Below are 14938 nucleotides of genomic sequence, written 5' to 3'. Positions count from 1 at the left end.
CACCAGCAGGTGTCTGTACACACACTCTTAACAATTAAGGCGCTTCACGATATCACAGAAAAACCATGTTTGGCTAAACGCTTTTTAACAAAAAACATGGTTAATTTTCATAAGGGTTTAATACCCATTAAAGAACCAATCTAAAGGGAAAAAATATTACTTAACAGATAAGAAAAGAAAAAGAGAGGATATTTTTTAATTTAACAAAAATTTTAACAAAAACAAACATTTTAAAAATCTGTACATTGGTGTAAAATAATCTAAGACCATAACTTTAGTTGCCATTTTTTTAACTAACACACTAAGTGCTCTTAACAGTTGGTTTTATTTTCATGAAGCACGAGTTGCTAGACTGGTGGTAGCCTAATAAATATATAAATAAAGTTAGTCATCTCGAATGGTAGGTGTGTCCGTGTCCTTGAGAGGCATGTTTAAAAATACAGAGATATTGCACTGATGTCCTACGTGTGTTACAGTAGCTGTTTACAAACACATTATTTAAGAGGGAATGACGCCAATCGTTGTAACTCACACGGAGGGCTAAAATAGACTTGAGCGACTCATTGGCGATGCGAATCCCACCTACATCACCCCCCCCCCCACAGCCATGAAATATTTAAAACACTCCCACGACCCCGCCCTTTTTACAAATCACCGCCCCCACTCGGAGCCGGGCAATATTTAAAACAGTCCACCGCAGAGCGCTTCATTACAAGCAAAGGACTCGACAGGTCACGACAGTGTGTTTATTCAAAAGGGAAAATCCAAGGAGTTTTGCTTTTATCGGATATTTCTAAACTGGACCTACCATAAAAATGAAGTCTCCAAAGATAAAGTCACAGAGCAAAAGTAAGTTTTAAAGTTGACATATTTAAGGACTGATTCTGATTTATTTTGTTGCTATTCTGTCACTGAAAGCATATGGCGCAGTTTACAATAAAAAACAAATCTTGCGATTTCTAGCATTTTTTAAGGGTGATGACGACCTCAGTGCCGTGTTGTGTGAATTCGATGCTGTCATTGAGGATTTCACGTCCCCGGTGGAAAAGAGACATTTCCGATATGATGAGCACTTAAAAACCATGAAGAGACGGAGCAGCGCGAGCGTCAGCGACAGCGGCATCAGCGACTCTGAGAGTGAGTAAACATTGTCAACTTTATCCGCCTTATCGTGTTTTATTATACCAATGATAGTAAAACATACGCTTTTACCCTGAGCTCATTATCTCTGCGTCACGTTTTAAAGCTCATCTTAAGAAGTGCATACTAGCCAGGTCTAATCTGATCTAATCTAGGACCACACACACAAACGGAAGTGGACAGCTGTGTGCTTATTTAAATGCTACACAGTCGTCTTTTAAAAGACTGTGAAACTTATCAAAAAGGTAGGCATTGATAGAATAATACACATATGTCATGGGGTTTTATCTACTTGTTTAGAAATTTAAGAAAGCAACAGATATTCATTTCTGAATGTTTTCGACAAGTTTATTACTTTAACTTTATTACTTTACTTTATAACAAATATTTAAAAAGTCTTAAATCAAGATGCATTTTCAAGTTTGCAGTTTTCAAGTGAATTTGTGCTTAAAGGCGGGGTGCATGATTTTTGAGAAACGCTTTTGGAAAAGGGAGTCTGGCCGAGTACCAGAACACACTTGTATCCAATCAGCAGTAAGGGGCGTGTCTACTAACCAACATCGTTGCCTGGGTTGCGTACGCAAGCATGTGAAAAAAAATGGTTCATTGAAATTTGGCTCCCCTTGTGATGTCAGAAGGGGATAATACCGCCTCTTAATCTGCACTATTCAACCACAGCACTGCCATTTAGTGCAGAGATCAGCTCATTTGCATTTTAAAGGACACACCCAAAAATGCAAATTTTTGCTCACCCATACAAAGTGGCAATTTTAACATGTTATTATAAATTATCTAAATGGTGTTTTGAGCTAGAACTTACCATATACGTACTCTGTAGACACCAAATATTTATTTGACATCTTAAAGTCTTGTGAAATCTTCTCTTTAAAACGAGTAATAAAATCTAATAAAAGTAAGAAAAAATGTTAATAAGTAAAAAAAATTTTCTTAAACACTTAATTCAAGAAATATTCAAGAAAAATATTCTTACCCCATTGGCAGATTTTTATTTATTTATTTATTTTTGCTTGTTTTAAGCATTAATTTACCTACATTTTTTATTTTATTTTTTGTCTAACTAGACTTATTTTCTTGCTCATCAAGAAAATGCATGTTAATTTAAGAATTTTTATATATTTTGAAAACAAGACAAAAATACTAAGTAAAAAAGTCATTTTTTTTTCTCAACTTATTTTTCATTTCATGTGAATGTGTATTTAGTATGTTTTAGGTTTCACACCACAAAGATCTGTTCATAATATTCAAAGATCAGGTTATGTCATTCATTCTGCCTAATTTGGCTAGATGACAAACTTGCGTAAAACGAGATTAACACTACATGATTAAGTTTAGGTGCATTGCATGTGGCGTTGTTTTTCTCCACTTTACCAAAACCAACCAGACACTTATTTTTGATTGCAACCCACAAGTTGAAATTCACCGTGCCAGTTGGAGTCTGTGATGATAAAGTATAAGCTAATGCGTGAGACTGGTACAGCAGTGTGTCAAGATGTGATGACATTATACAAGAAGGACTTGTCAGTTCTGATGCCTAAAGAGTTAATTTGCCTTTATTAATGTAGCTCTACATAAAACTCGAATTGTTTCAAAGTGGCTTTACCGTAATAAACAGAAAAATAACCAGAAATGATGCAAACTTCATCAGACAGACACTGTATGTATCAATTTTAAGATGGTGAACACTTTAAGCATTTACTTACTTACAGAATTCACATATCATCTTTAAAACTTTCATTTTTATAGAAGCCCATACTGTATTTAGTAAAACAAATATTGTATATGCTGAACAAAGTGGGTCAAATTATAACATTCAGAGTTCTGTTAGGGGACAGAGGAGGTGCGTTTTTCCATGTGGAAACATTCAGCTGTCTTTTGGAGGATTTTCAAATGAAATGATGTAACTACATCAGACTCTGTCAAACTTATCCAGAATCTCAGCACAGCATAAAGGTTCATCCAAAAACAAAGAGCAACCACTTTTCTCTGGCGTTTATTTAAGGAGAGTACAGGGTAAACACTTTTTTATGCTGAATTCCAATATATATAAACTTATGGTTCTGAAGAGATTAACAACTCGTACTGCAAACTTTTAAGAAGTTATAGTTGCAGGAAACCTCATGCATTGATATACTGGAGATTTAATATGGGTAACCTTACCATAGAAGTGTTCTTGCTTTTAATGTTCGATCAACTAGTTATCTTTTTACCCCTCTCATTTATATCTGTAACAAACAGGAAACTGTGACAAATTCTCGGATTCGATAATAAACATCGCCTGGCACAATCAGAAATTTTAATTATGTACTTTGCAGACATCAAGAATGCAAGTGAATTTTGAATTTGCTCAAGACAAATGTTGTTTGAAACCTCTTTATCTCAGTTGGTTCTAACCTGGTTTTATTCATGACCATAGAAAAAGAAAAAAAGACGTTTGTAAAGTTGTTTGCACTGTGCTAAAAGTGCACACACAAGTTTAAATGTGTGACATAATGGACCGGCTCTTTGGCTTTAAATGAACCTTCTTGAGGGTGGGTCACTGCTTTGTTAGTGAATGGGGCACGAAAGGCTGTTATTAAAAGAGATGCATTGATTTCAAACCTTCCCCAACACCCCTACAGCCTTTGGTTATAGGTCAGTGCACATGTTTGACAAGTAGTGATGTTTTTTAATTGGTTATGTGACCCAAATTTTAAATTGGACATTGCATACTTTACACAGTACAACTATTGTTTATAGTACAAATGAGTCAGGCATTTAAATTATACAACTGCACAGGGAAATTGATATGCACCATTATAAAATTATATACATCTAATCTACAATTTAAAAAATGATATGCAATATTAATCTGTTGTTCTCTCAATGATTTTGGCTAATGGCATCCAGTAGTTCATTGCACAAAACATGTTGGAACAAACTTATTTTTTCTTTTCATTTAAACGTGTATTTTGGATGTTTTAGGTTTACACCACACAGATCAGCACAAAATATTCAAAGATCTGATTATGATGTCATTGAAACTGCCTAATTTGGTTAGATGTCAAATTTGAGTAAAAAAGAGATTTGCATACTTGTCAAATAGTTAAATGTCAAAAATCCTACGTGCGAACTTAACACAACATGATTACGTTTAGTTGCATTTTATTATTTGCATATGGTGTTGTTTTCCCCCACCAACCAGCCCCTGATCGCAACCCACAAGTTGAAAGTCACTTACAGAGTTAGTAATGAGATTGTGATGTAAGCTGTACACGGGAAGCACAAGTTTACCATCTCTCTTTTTCTCTAACAGGTGCAGAGTCATTAAACAGAAACAGTTTCAGCTGTAGTGATGAGAAACTCAACTCTCCCACAGTTTTCACCCCCTCATCAAACAGTCCCTTGGTCGCATCTCCTAAACGTAAGTAAAAATTTCTATTAGTCAAGTTCAGGTTTATTTGCTTTAATGCCGATGTTGATGAACTTTTAATTGTGCCCTTACAGCTAAACTTGGGGACACAAAAGAACTTGAGGACTTCATTGCTGACCTGGACAAAACATTAGCAAGTAAGTGCTAATGTGAATTTGAGTGTGACGTTATTTTACAACTATCATTGGGGGTGTTTACACGACAACGTTGTTAACCAAAACCAGGAATTTTTAAAGGATTAGTCCATTTAAAAAAAAAAAATCCAGATAATTTACTCACCACCATGTCATCCAAAATGTTGATGTCTTTCTTTGTTCAGTCGAGGAGAAATTATGTTTTTTGAAGAAAACATTCCAGGATTTTTCTCATTTTAATGGACTTTAATGGACCCCAACACTTAACAGGTTAAATATAGTTTAAAATTGCAGTTTCAAAGGACTCTAAACGATCTCAAACGAGGCATAAGGGTCTTATCTAGGGAAACAATTGTCATTTTTGGCAAGAACAATAAAAAATATGCTCTTTTAAACCACAACTTTTTTCATCTTTCTCTGGTCTTGAAAGCGCCAGCGCGACCTCACGCAAAACGTCATCACGTCAAGAGGTAACAGATGACGTATGCAAATCTATGCCCCAGTGTTTACAAGTGTGGAGAGAGAGGACCGTTCCGACGTTGTTGTATGTCGAATTATAATAATTCATGTCTTTTGTTGTCAGTTTATTGTTGTAAATGCGTAAATGTGCGTTTCATATATGTAACACGTGACCTTTCTACGTCACTACGCAATTACGTGAGGTCGCTCTGGCTCGTCACAGGACAGGAGAAAGACGATTTTAATTTTTCTTGTCAAAAATGACAATCGTTTCGCTAGATAAGACCCTTATGCCTCATTTGAGATCGTTTATAGTCCTTTGAAACTGCAATTTTAAACTGCATTAAAACTGCTAAGTGTTGGGGTCCATTAAAGTCCATTAAAATGAGAAAAATCCTGGAATGTTTTCCTCAAAAAACAAAATTTCTTCTCGACTGAACAAAGAAAGACATCAACATTTTGGATGACATGGTGGTAAGTAAATTATCTGGATTTTTCTTTTAAGACAATGGAGTAATCCTTTAATGCATTTTGGCTGTTCGTTTATATGACAATGATGGTTTGGGTCCTAAAAAAAAGAAAATACGATGTTACCTTTTCAGTGAAAATTACGGTGTCATTCACGTGTTTATTACGTGTTCAGTTTTCCAGTAATGCATGAGTATGTTTTTATCGTTTTCAATGATCTGTGTAAACACAAATCAGTTTGATGTTTTTGTGTGCATGTTAAAAAATTTAAAACAACAGAAAAACTTTTCAGTTTTTGTTAAGGAAAAGCTTTGCGATAAATCCCAATTTTATACACTATTGCTATTTGAAGTAAAACGTATTTACAAAAAATACACAACTTAAATGAAGCATTGGGACTGGGGTAATGGAATCAAAAATATTGGCACAATATAAAACTATTTTAATCATCACAAATAAATAATTGATTTATGTAGCCTATAATAATTTATTTTAATATGTATCGTTACAGGACATTTTCATAGTACAATGAACTCTTAAATGTTATGTTAGGTGTTAATGCTAATGAAAGATTTGTTTATTGTGTGACGGTCCCTCAACCCTTCCCTCCCCCAACACACTCAGAATAGCCATGATTCCCAAAATACTAATTGTCCCCTGCTGGTCTCTTTTCTCCAGGCATGTGAGAGAGAGACGGGATGACTGGTGCACCACATTGTAGCTCCACCTGAAGAAGACAACCAGACTGCATCTGACAAACCCGGACTACTGTGAAGATAGACGACACATGGTTTAACATGTTAAATGATGGAGTTTTCACTTTGTGGCCGATACACACATAAACAGACATACAAATGTATAGGTGTAAGATTATTTAAATGGCTTTTTATAGAAAGAAAATTGTAATTTTATAAAGTTGGTTATTGTAAATTTATCTGTACCATTGTTTGAATCTATATTTTTGTACTGTATGTAAATATTGTTATAAGAAACTTTTTCTTTTGTTTCAAATATTATGGAGTTTAAAATCATGATCAAAAACCTAATGTTTAAATAATGGAAAACTGGAAAAGGGATATATTTAATACAACTATGTCTTTAAGAGATTAAAGTTGGAAAGGATTTGAATATGTTTCATTGTGTTATTTTTGTCATGTATCAGAGTATTTATTTCCCATATTGTGATTCACATACAACTCTCTTCTATGTGACATTTGCTTTGTTTTATTGGCTATGTTGAGATAAGCATACTTCAACTTTCGTCACTGTCACTATACAAAGTACATGTTAGCAACTCCTAGTAACTGATAGTTGTCACACAGGGTTACAATTAAACCTCAGGTATACAATGATAATGAAATGAAAACAATGTAAATACTATTCATCAAAATGATAACTGTTAATACAATATCAGCTGAAAAAACTCACAATTATGATTTTTTGTCTTTATTGTGTGGACTTATCAAAAAATCTATTTCCATGCATTGATGCATAATATAAGGAATATAAACTCGCCTCACTTTCTGCTGGTACATCTATCCCAGTTAAAGAGAAGGAGTACTTTGGGTTTGGGCTAATAGACCAAATATGCTTTTTCTCATTACCCTATCAATTGCATGTTAATGCGAACTTGTGAACTGTATGTAAAACAGCACGTATTTCTCAATGAGGAATGCAATAAACTAGAGCTGAAAGAATATCAAACCAAATGTTCATCGAGTGGAAGCCTCTCATGGCTCATGAAGTTCATTAGATCAAATGAAAACATTGGCAAGGTCCAGATGAGCACCGGCCCGCATGAAACGGAAGTTTCAATGTTATTTTAGCGTATGGTAGATGCTGAAGACACACTGTACAGTAGCTGTTCTCTCACTTTCACTACAGGCCAGTGCTGGACAGTGTAACCAAAGACTGACAGTTGGCAGCTTATGGTAGCTCTAGCTGTGTGCTTGTCTGAATGAGGACAGACAGGGGTCCGGGGGTGTGGGAAGCTGGTAGGGGTGGATAACAGGTCCAGCTGCACGTGGAGCCAAAACAAAGATCTTTCACGAATGGAAGATCAGTGTCCTGCAGGGTTCATCATAATTCAGAATTCATGACTGCATTTAATGTTTATGAGTTAACTGCTCATGTCCCTGTGATGTATAATTGGTATTTGAATGGAAATAATAGGAAATGTACTCAATTGGAATTTAATAAAACTTAACACAGTCTACTTAAGTACTACTTAATTAAAATTGCATTTATGTATAGTGCATTGATTCAAAGTGGCTATGTTGCTTTCGCCTGTTGCCATCTCTTATAAATAACACAAAAAGGTGAGTAATTCTAAATGAACACATTATGTAAGTTCAACTAAATTTTATCATGTAAAATTTGTAAGAAGGAAATTAAAATAATATTTTTTGGTTGAAACTACTTGAATTATTTTAGTAAATATAAATAAGTAGTGGACTAAAAATAATAGGCTGTATTATTATTGTTTATTAAAAAATATATCAGTTTTGCATACTTTTAAAGTACATTTTACATGGAATTTTACGCAATTGCTCAAAAGTGGATGCAAAAATGATGCACTGTATTTTTTTTTGTAAATACAGCATATTATTTTTTTCAGTCTTCCTTCCCTTGTATTTTTACTTTGTCTAGATAGTTCATTTAATTTTGTAATTTTAGTGCTTTTTACTGTGTGTTTCTGTTTTTTTCTCTTTTTCTTTATTATTATATGATGTGTATATGTGTACTGATGCTCTGTCTTTGTTTAAGGGTGACTTTTTAACATTCTGTCAAGGGTCTACAGATGAAAAAAATTATGCCAAATGCTTTGGGCTAATTCTGGCACATTCACAGTTATGTTTATTAATGTGCATTGTCCTTGTTAACAAATAAACTAAACTAAAAGAAAGTGTCATAACATGATAAAAGAAACCACGGAAAGCAGGAAAATAAATGACTAAATATTTAATACCAAATGACTGCATACTAAACACAGACGGCACTAAAGGTGTTTGTTTGGATAATAATTTTAACTTCTGTTAGTACGTTTTCATAATGGAAATCTAACAACACATTTTTAAGATTTCACATCCCCTAGTGTGCCAATTCATTGAAATTTGTTTACATTTTATTTTTAATTTATGCATTATTCTCATTTATCCAAAGCAGTTTGTAATCATTTCAAGCTGTACATTTTTGTAAGTTTGTGTGTTCCTTGGGGATTGAACCCATGACCTCTGTACTGCATATTCAATGCTATACCAAGTAAGTTTCAGATACACTAAATATTATGTATAACTTTATTTTGTACTTAAAGTCTTTCAGAACCAATTGATTTATCTTATTAATAATGTAATAGCAATGCAAGGGGAAATAGAAAGAAGGCATTTTTTTGTACTGGCATGTTAATAGATTTATTAGCAAATGTTTTATTCCAAAGGGACCAAATGAGGAATAAAACACAATGGCCTGGTGTTACAGACAAGGATAGGTAAAGCCAGGACTAGCCTATACGTGCTATAATTGGGTCCCAGTGCTTCTTTCAACCTAGAAAATGTAAAAAAAGATCAACCCAGTAACTTAGTTTTGGTAAACCATTCTCTGCAAGCATGTGAAAAAATAAGTCATTGAAATCTGGCTCCCCTTATTATGTCAGAAGGGGATCTTATTATAATAATACCGCCCCTTAATCTGCACTGTCCAATCACAGCACTGCCATTTAGTGCAAAAGAGAGAGAGAGAGAGAGAGAGAGAGAGAGAGAGAGAGAGAGAGAGAGAGAGAGAGAGAGAGAGAGAGAGAGAGAGAGAGAGAGAGAGAGAGAGAGAGAGAGAGAATAATTGACAGCACAGTTGAGTTTCAATTATGGTGATCAATGTTTGCATTATCGGCTCATTTGCATTCAAAGGGATACACCTTAAAAGGGCACCTTTTTGCTCAAACCTAAAAAGTGGCAATTTTAACATGTTATAAAAAATTATCTATATAGTATTTTGAGCAAAAACTTTACATACGTACTCTGGGGACACCGAAGATTTATTTTACATCTTTAAAAAGTGAAATGTCCCCTTTATATTAAGATGTTTAACTGCTGTTTATCTTGAGACTGTGGCATATTTTAAATTCTGTCAGTGTGAGTTCAGATGAGACAGCTCAAACATATGTCTTAGTCTAAGACTAGCCTCAAGCCTTGTCTGTGAAACTGGGGGAATAAGTAATTCATCCTAATGAGGCAAAGTTTCAAAGTTTTTAAAATCTGCCTGTGTCACATTTATATGGTTTTGTTTTATCCAGGCTGAGATGTCCACCTGACTACAGTACACTCTCAGAAAAAGGTACAAAAGTTGTTATTGTGACATTACCTTTTAAAAAGTTCCTAATATGTACCTAGTATGTACATTTGAGGTACAAACCTTTGGGTACAAAAGTGTACCACCCCAGTGACAGCATTGGTACCTTTTTTCTGAGAGTGTGTTGTAGGACAATATGCACATAACATACAGCTGTTGCCTCATATGACAGCAGCTGGAGATGATATGGATTACAATTACTAAATTAAACTAAACAATGTCAGAATGAATGTTGGTTATGACAGAATGAAATGTAAGGATGACAGAACTCCTTAGACAAACATCGCTGAAGGCATAAACTTGCAGAAACATGATTTCTGGAAATGTATTGTAAACATTACCTGACAGGCCCTTAAAAATGTATTATAAGTTCACATTTAGGGCACAATAATGCAGAACAGTGTGCAAAAAGGTCTTTCACAGTTATTATGATTCAGATTAAAAGTTCTCCAGTTTTCCAAAATGATCATCCTGTGCCTCCAAGAGCACAGTTATAACATAAGCTCGAAAATATCCGTCACAGTGCACCATTATGATGTTGTATGGAGAAAAGCTCAATGAGATCTGCTCAAAGCACTGTGTCATTGCTAATGTGGAGAAAGGGATGCTAATGGAGCAGAGTCTCAATGGAGGTCATGCCTTAATCTGACCTGGAAAAATCTGCTAAGTGGATTTCAGGTCATTAAATCAGTTCAGTTATTTAGATGGGCGACATTTCAGTTTTTCCGTCTCTTTTCTGAATGTGATGCTTGGCTGGTTGACCAAATGCAGAGCAGAAGCGGAGAGATGTGGTACAGTCTTTAACATTAAGATGTTTATTCACATTTAAAATGGAAATTATTTATATGTTTTGTCTCTGGTAAGAAAAATCCAGCATGCGTGTGGTTCCAGTGGTTTGGATAAACCCAAAACTATAAATCTATAGCCTTCGCTCACACAGAGATCTCTATACCCTGCAGTTTCTGGAGTGTTAAATGGTGGTATGTAGCTCCACAGTAAGTGGGTCAGATTGATTTAAAGTGATGGAAGTCCCAGGCAGAGCGTTCTTTCCTCAGACTCAGCCCCTTTATTGTGTCTGGCCTTCCCCTGACCTCTGAGTCACAGGTTACCTTTCACCAAAGCAAGGAGCAAAAGAGCCTAGGTCAAAGATCATCCAAAAAGACGTTCTTCACAGCAATGCCACAGATGAAAAATGTTTGGTTCCCCAAGGAACCATTCAGTCAAATGTTGTTGAAAAACCTTTTTAACTACAAAGAACCTACTTTAAATGTTAAAGGTCCTTTATAGAACCATCCAGGCAAAAATGGTTCCTCTATGGCATCGTGTAGCACCTATATCTTGCTGTCAAATACAATGGTGGGTCCCAGATGGTCTGTTGTAATCCAGACAACTCTATTGTGATCAGACAGTCTGGTCTCCATCTGCTGTGGGATGTTTTGATATTAGTGTCTATCTCTATCCTCATCTCAACAAGGGGTTTCCTTACTGTCACAAAGGCATAGGGGTTGGAATAAGACACGTGATAACTGTCTATTTGGAAAAAATATCATTTTAATATTGTTTCAACAAAATTAAAAAACAGACACAAATGCAAACTTGGCTATGGCTTCTTCTGAGCCTTATCTTTTCTAGAAGATATCTGCAATGTCTCAAGAGATTTATGAAAAATCATAATATAAGATAGTGTGAGAATTTCTATACATGGTAATGACATATCGTGAGCCTGAAACGCGTTTGTTTCCTCATTTTTATGTAAACCTCATGCATGCAGAAGACCACTGGAAAACAGACCAATCTCAACATAACACCAACTGTGACGTCACAGTCTGTATGCATACCCAGACATTAACTCTTTCCCGCCATTGATGAGTTAACTTGTCATTTAGGAGAAAACGCTTCCCTGCCAATGACAAGTATTCCGGCAATCCGGAAGAAAACCATATTTGAGAGGTTATAAAAAGAGAACTAATGAAGGTAGGATGAAACTTTTTTGTTTGAAAGCAAAGGGTCTGTTCTTTTATGTGATAAATTGTATGTTTATATATTTAAAGAAGAATTTTTTTTTGGAAGGCATTACATTTTTGTAAAAATCATAAAAAATGCTAGCACTGGCTGGCAACTTTTTTGTTTAAAACGCTGGTAGGGAAAGAGTTAAATTACACATAAAATTAATTACTGCTGAGTTAATGCTATATGCTAGCGTATTCATGAATTTCAGCTGACGTCACTCACATCTCAAACTTGTCTTCCGCTATTTTGAGTACCTGAAGTGGTCGCAAAAGAACTAGAAGCAATGCCTTCAATATGTTGTGAGCATTAAAACACTAAGAAGGCTCGACACAACATGATACTTTGCTCGAAGTATCACCTGTGTCTCTACACGTGAACTCGAGCATTGAGAACATTGTTTGTGTACACAGAGTTTACTAAAAAGAAGGTTTTGAACAACTGATTTTAGCTGTTTTGGCGTCCGCTCGCCGCCTTCTTCCCAGTCAAGATGTATCGATCTCCGAATGCGGCGTAAGGAGGGAGGAGAGTAAAGATGGATCGCTCCTAAAGCATAGTTACATATAAATGCACGGATAATTCGTTGTTTTGTCGCAAGTGACAAACAACATTGACCTTCTAGTTGAAAAAGGAGCCTCAGATTCATTCATTAGCATTCGGAAATCGATTATTTATGTCTGGCAAAGATGACGAGCGGACACCATAACAGCCAAAGTCAGTTGTTCAAAACCTTCTTTTTAGTAAACTCTGTGTACACAAACAATGTTCTCAATGCTTGTGTTCATGTGTAGAGATCCAGGTGATACTTCAAGCAAAGTTTCGTGTTGTGTCGCGCCGGCGTATGTTGTAAAATAGTGGTAGTTCGGTAGCAGCGAACAGCGGCTGGAAGAACGCATCAGGGATCGAGTAGGCATTACAACCTAACCAAGATATATTTTTTAAAGTAGTATTTCTTTTCATGACAGTCGAGGTGTGAAATGTTGTATTTTGAAGCCATTTCCTGTATCTGTAAGAATCATAGACAGTAAAAGATAAGAAATCCGTAAATCGTAGCAAGCTAGCCAATGCTTGTCAGTAGCCTACTGGTACTTGGTAGGTACTCAAGATGGCGGCAGTAAGCTGAAAAAAGGGCGGATGATGTAAAAGGTCACGTGACTGATAATCATCTATAGGCTAAAGTTTTACTATTGATGTTACAGTTGTGTTTTGCAGGTCCATGCTAAAAAAAACCCAGAACCTTACCACTCAGAAATGTCTATTAACAATCTCCAAACAATTGATTATTCCTTAAAATTTGTATCTTCATCTGATACAGGCTCAAACATATAAGGTCTGTTTACTAATGTGAGCTACTGCCATGAGCCTAGCTGTGAAACAGCCAATCAGAGCAGAGCTCAACATTATTATTCATGACCCTTCCAAATAGGGAAATAATAGACCATTTCATTCAAAAAGCAAATCCTAGGGATGTAAATGGACATGTAAATAGTTTTGCGTTTAATAAAGTCACATACCGTCTATGTAGATATCAGAGAACAATATAACAGATTATTTCAATGCATTCTTTGGCACCTTTAATGCAACATAACTGAGAACTTAAATATTTCTCTGCTATATAAAGAGCTAGGAGTGACGTCTGGGATGTTTGGGTGAACATTGTAAATATAACAATTGTTTGTTATGCAATCTTGGGAAATGGAAGAATTGTGTGTTGAAATAGGTTTAAAGGTAAACATAACAAGAGGTCACAGAGTTATTTTTATGAGTGAAACATTTCCTCTTTGTTCATTCAGAATGTCAAAACAAAAGGGACAGTAACGTCACATGAATTCTGAGGACAGTAAATATAACTGATAACATTCAGACTTTAGGTTCCATTGCTTTTTTGGGTGCAATAAAGTAAAAACGTTCTCAATGCAAATGCATTTACACTTGAAGCTGATAAGTCGGCAGAGTTTGGATTGTGTTGTTGAAGATCAAGCTCACGGCTTTCCGAGTGACCTCTCTAATGATGTTGTTGGGTATAAATGAGGACTCTAGAGTAAATTAGGGAGGGTGAGATTCGTGTACTATAATCCACAGTGCTAAGCAATTTGTTCCTATTCATTCTTCAATGCATCTCTCAGCACAACTCACTTATCTGCTTGTGTCAGGCCACTGGCTGCCAGTAAAGAAAAGAAAGGCCACTTTGAGAGCTCATGAATGAGTTTTAAGCAAGGGTCTGCGTCTGCCAATGACATGCAGCGGCTCAATTTAGCAAGTTTGAAAAGCAAGCTGTCTCTTGCAGACAATGATTTTCCTATGAGTGGTGCTTTAAAGGAATAGCTTAACTAGAAATGTAAACATATATTATTTGCTTGCTGTTTGCAGGATTTCATACCAATTCTTTTCCATGTACTGTAATGAAAGTGAATGAGGGCTGTCATTCAAGTTTATTTCTGTAGCGCTTTCACAGTTTTGCATTGCGCCACTGTTTGCCAGTAACTTACTGTAGATTTAAATTTATATTTCTGGGAAGCCGAAATCCTCATTAGCACTTTTCTGTTTTTTTTCCTTCAGATTTTGGTTCCCAGATTGCTTTGCATTTAGACTTGTTATGTTTTATGTTCATTTAAAGGAATAGTCCATTTTCTTAAAAAAAATCCAGATAATTTACTCACCACCATGTCATCCAAAATGTTGATGTCTTTCTTTATTCAGTAGAGAAGAAATTATGTTTTTTGAGGAAAACATTGCAGGATTCTTCTCATTTTAATGGACTTTAATAGAGCCCAACATTTAATACTTACGGTAACTCAACACTTAACAGTTAACGGAGTTTCAAAGGACTATAAACAATCCCAAACGAGGCATAAGGGTCTAATCTAGCAAAATGATTGTCATTTTTGACAATAGAAATAAAAAATATGCTCTTTTAAACCACAACTTTTCATCTAGGTCCCGTACAGTGTGACCT

The 14938-nt window shown here is 35.4% G+C and overlaps 1 protein-coding gene across 2 annotated transcripts; it reads left to right on the top strand.

The window, feature by feature from the left end:
* Positions 1-691: 691 nt before the first annotated feature.
* Positions 692-6759, top strand: rgcc (regulator of cell cycle). Of its 2 annotated transcripts, XM_065293039.1 has the most exons (5): positions 692-849; positions 964-1137; positions 4454-4561; positions 4645-4707; positions 6310-6759. In XM_065293039.1, the coding sequence occupies exons 1-5, from the start codon at positions 816-818 to the stop codon at positions 6315-6317; spliced, it is 387 nt and encodes a 128-aa protein (XP_065149111.1). In that variant the 5' UTR covers positions 692-815; the 3' UTR covers positions 6318-6759. The 2 variants fall into 2 exon arrangements, with proteins under 2 accessions (XP_065149111.1, XP_065149110.1); XM_065293038.1 differs by lacking the exon at positions 6310-6759 and having other exon boundaries at positions 4645-4718.
* Positions 6760-14938: the final 8179 nt, after the last annotated feature.

Source organism: Paramisgurnus dabryanus, chromosome 15 (genome assembly GCF_030506205.2).
Source record: "Paramisgurnus dabryanus chromosome 15, PD_genome_1.1, whole genome shotgun sequence".
Taxonomy (NCBI): Eukaryota; Metazoa; Chordata; class Actinopteri; order Cypriniformes; family Cobitidae; genus Paramisgurnus; species Paramisgurnus dabryanus.
This window is presented reverse-complemented; position numbering and strand designations above follow the sequence as displayed.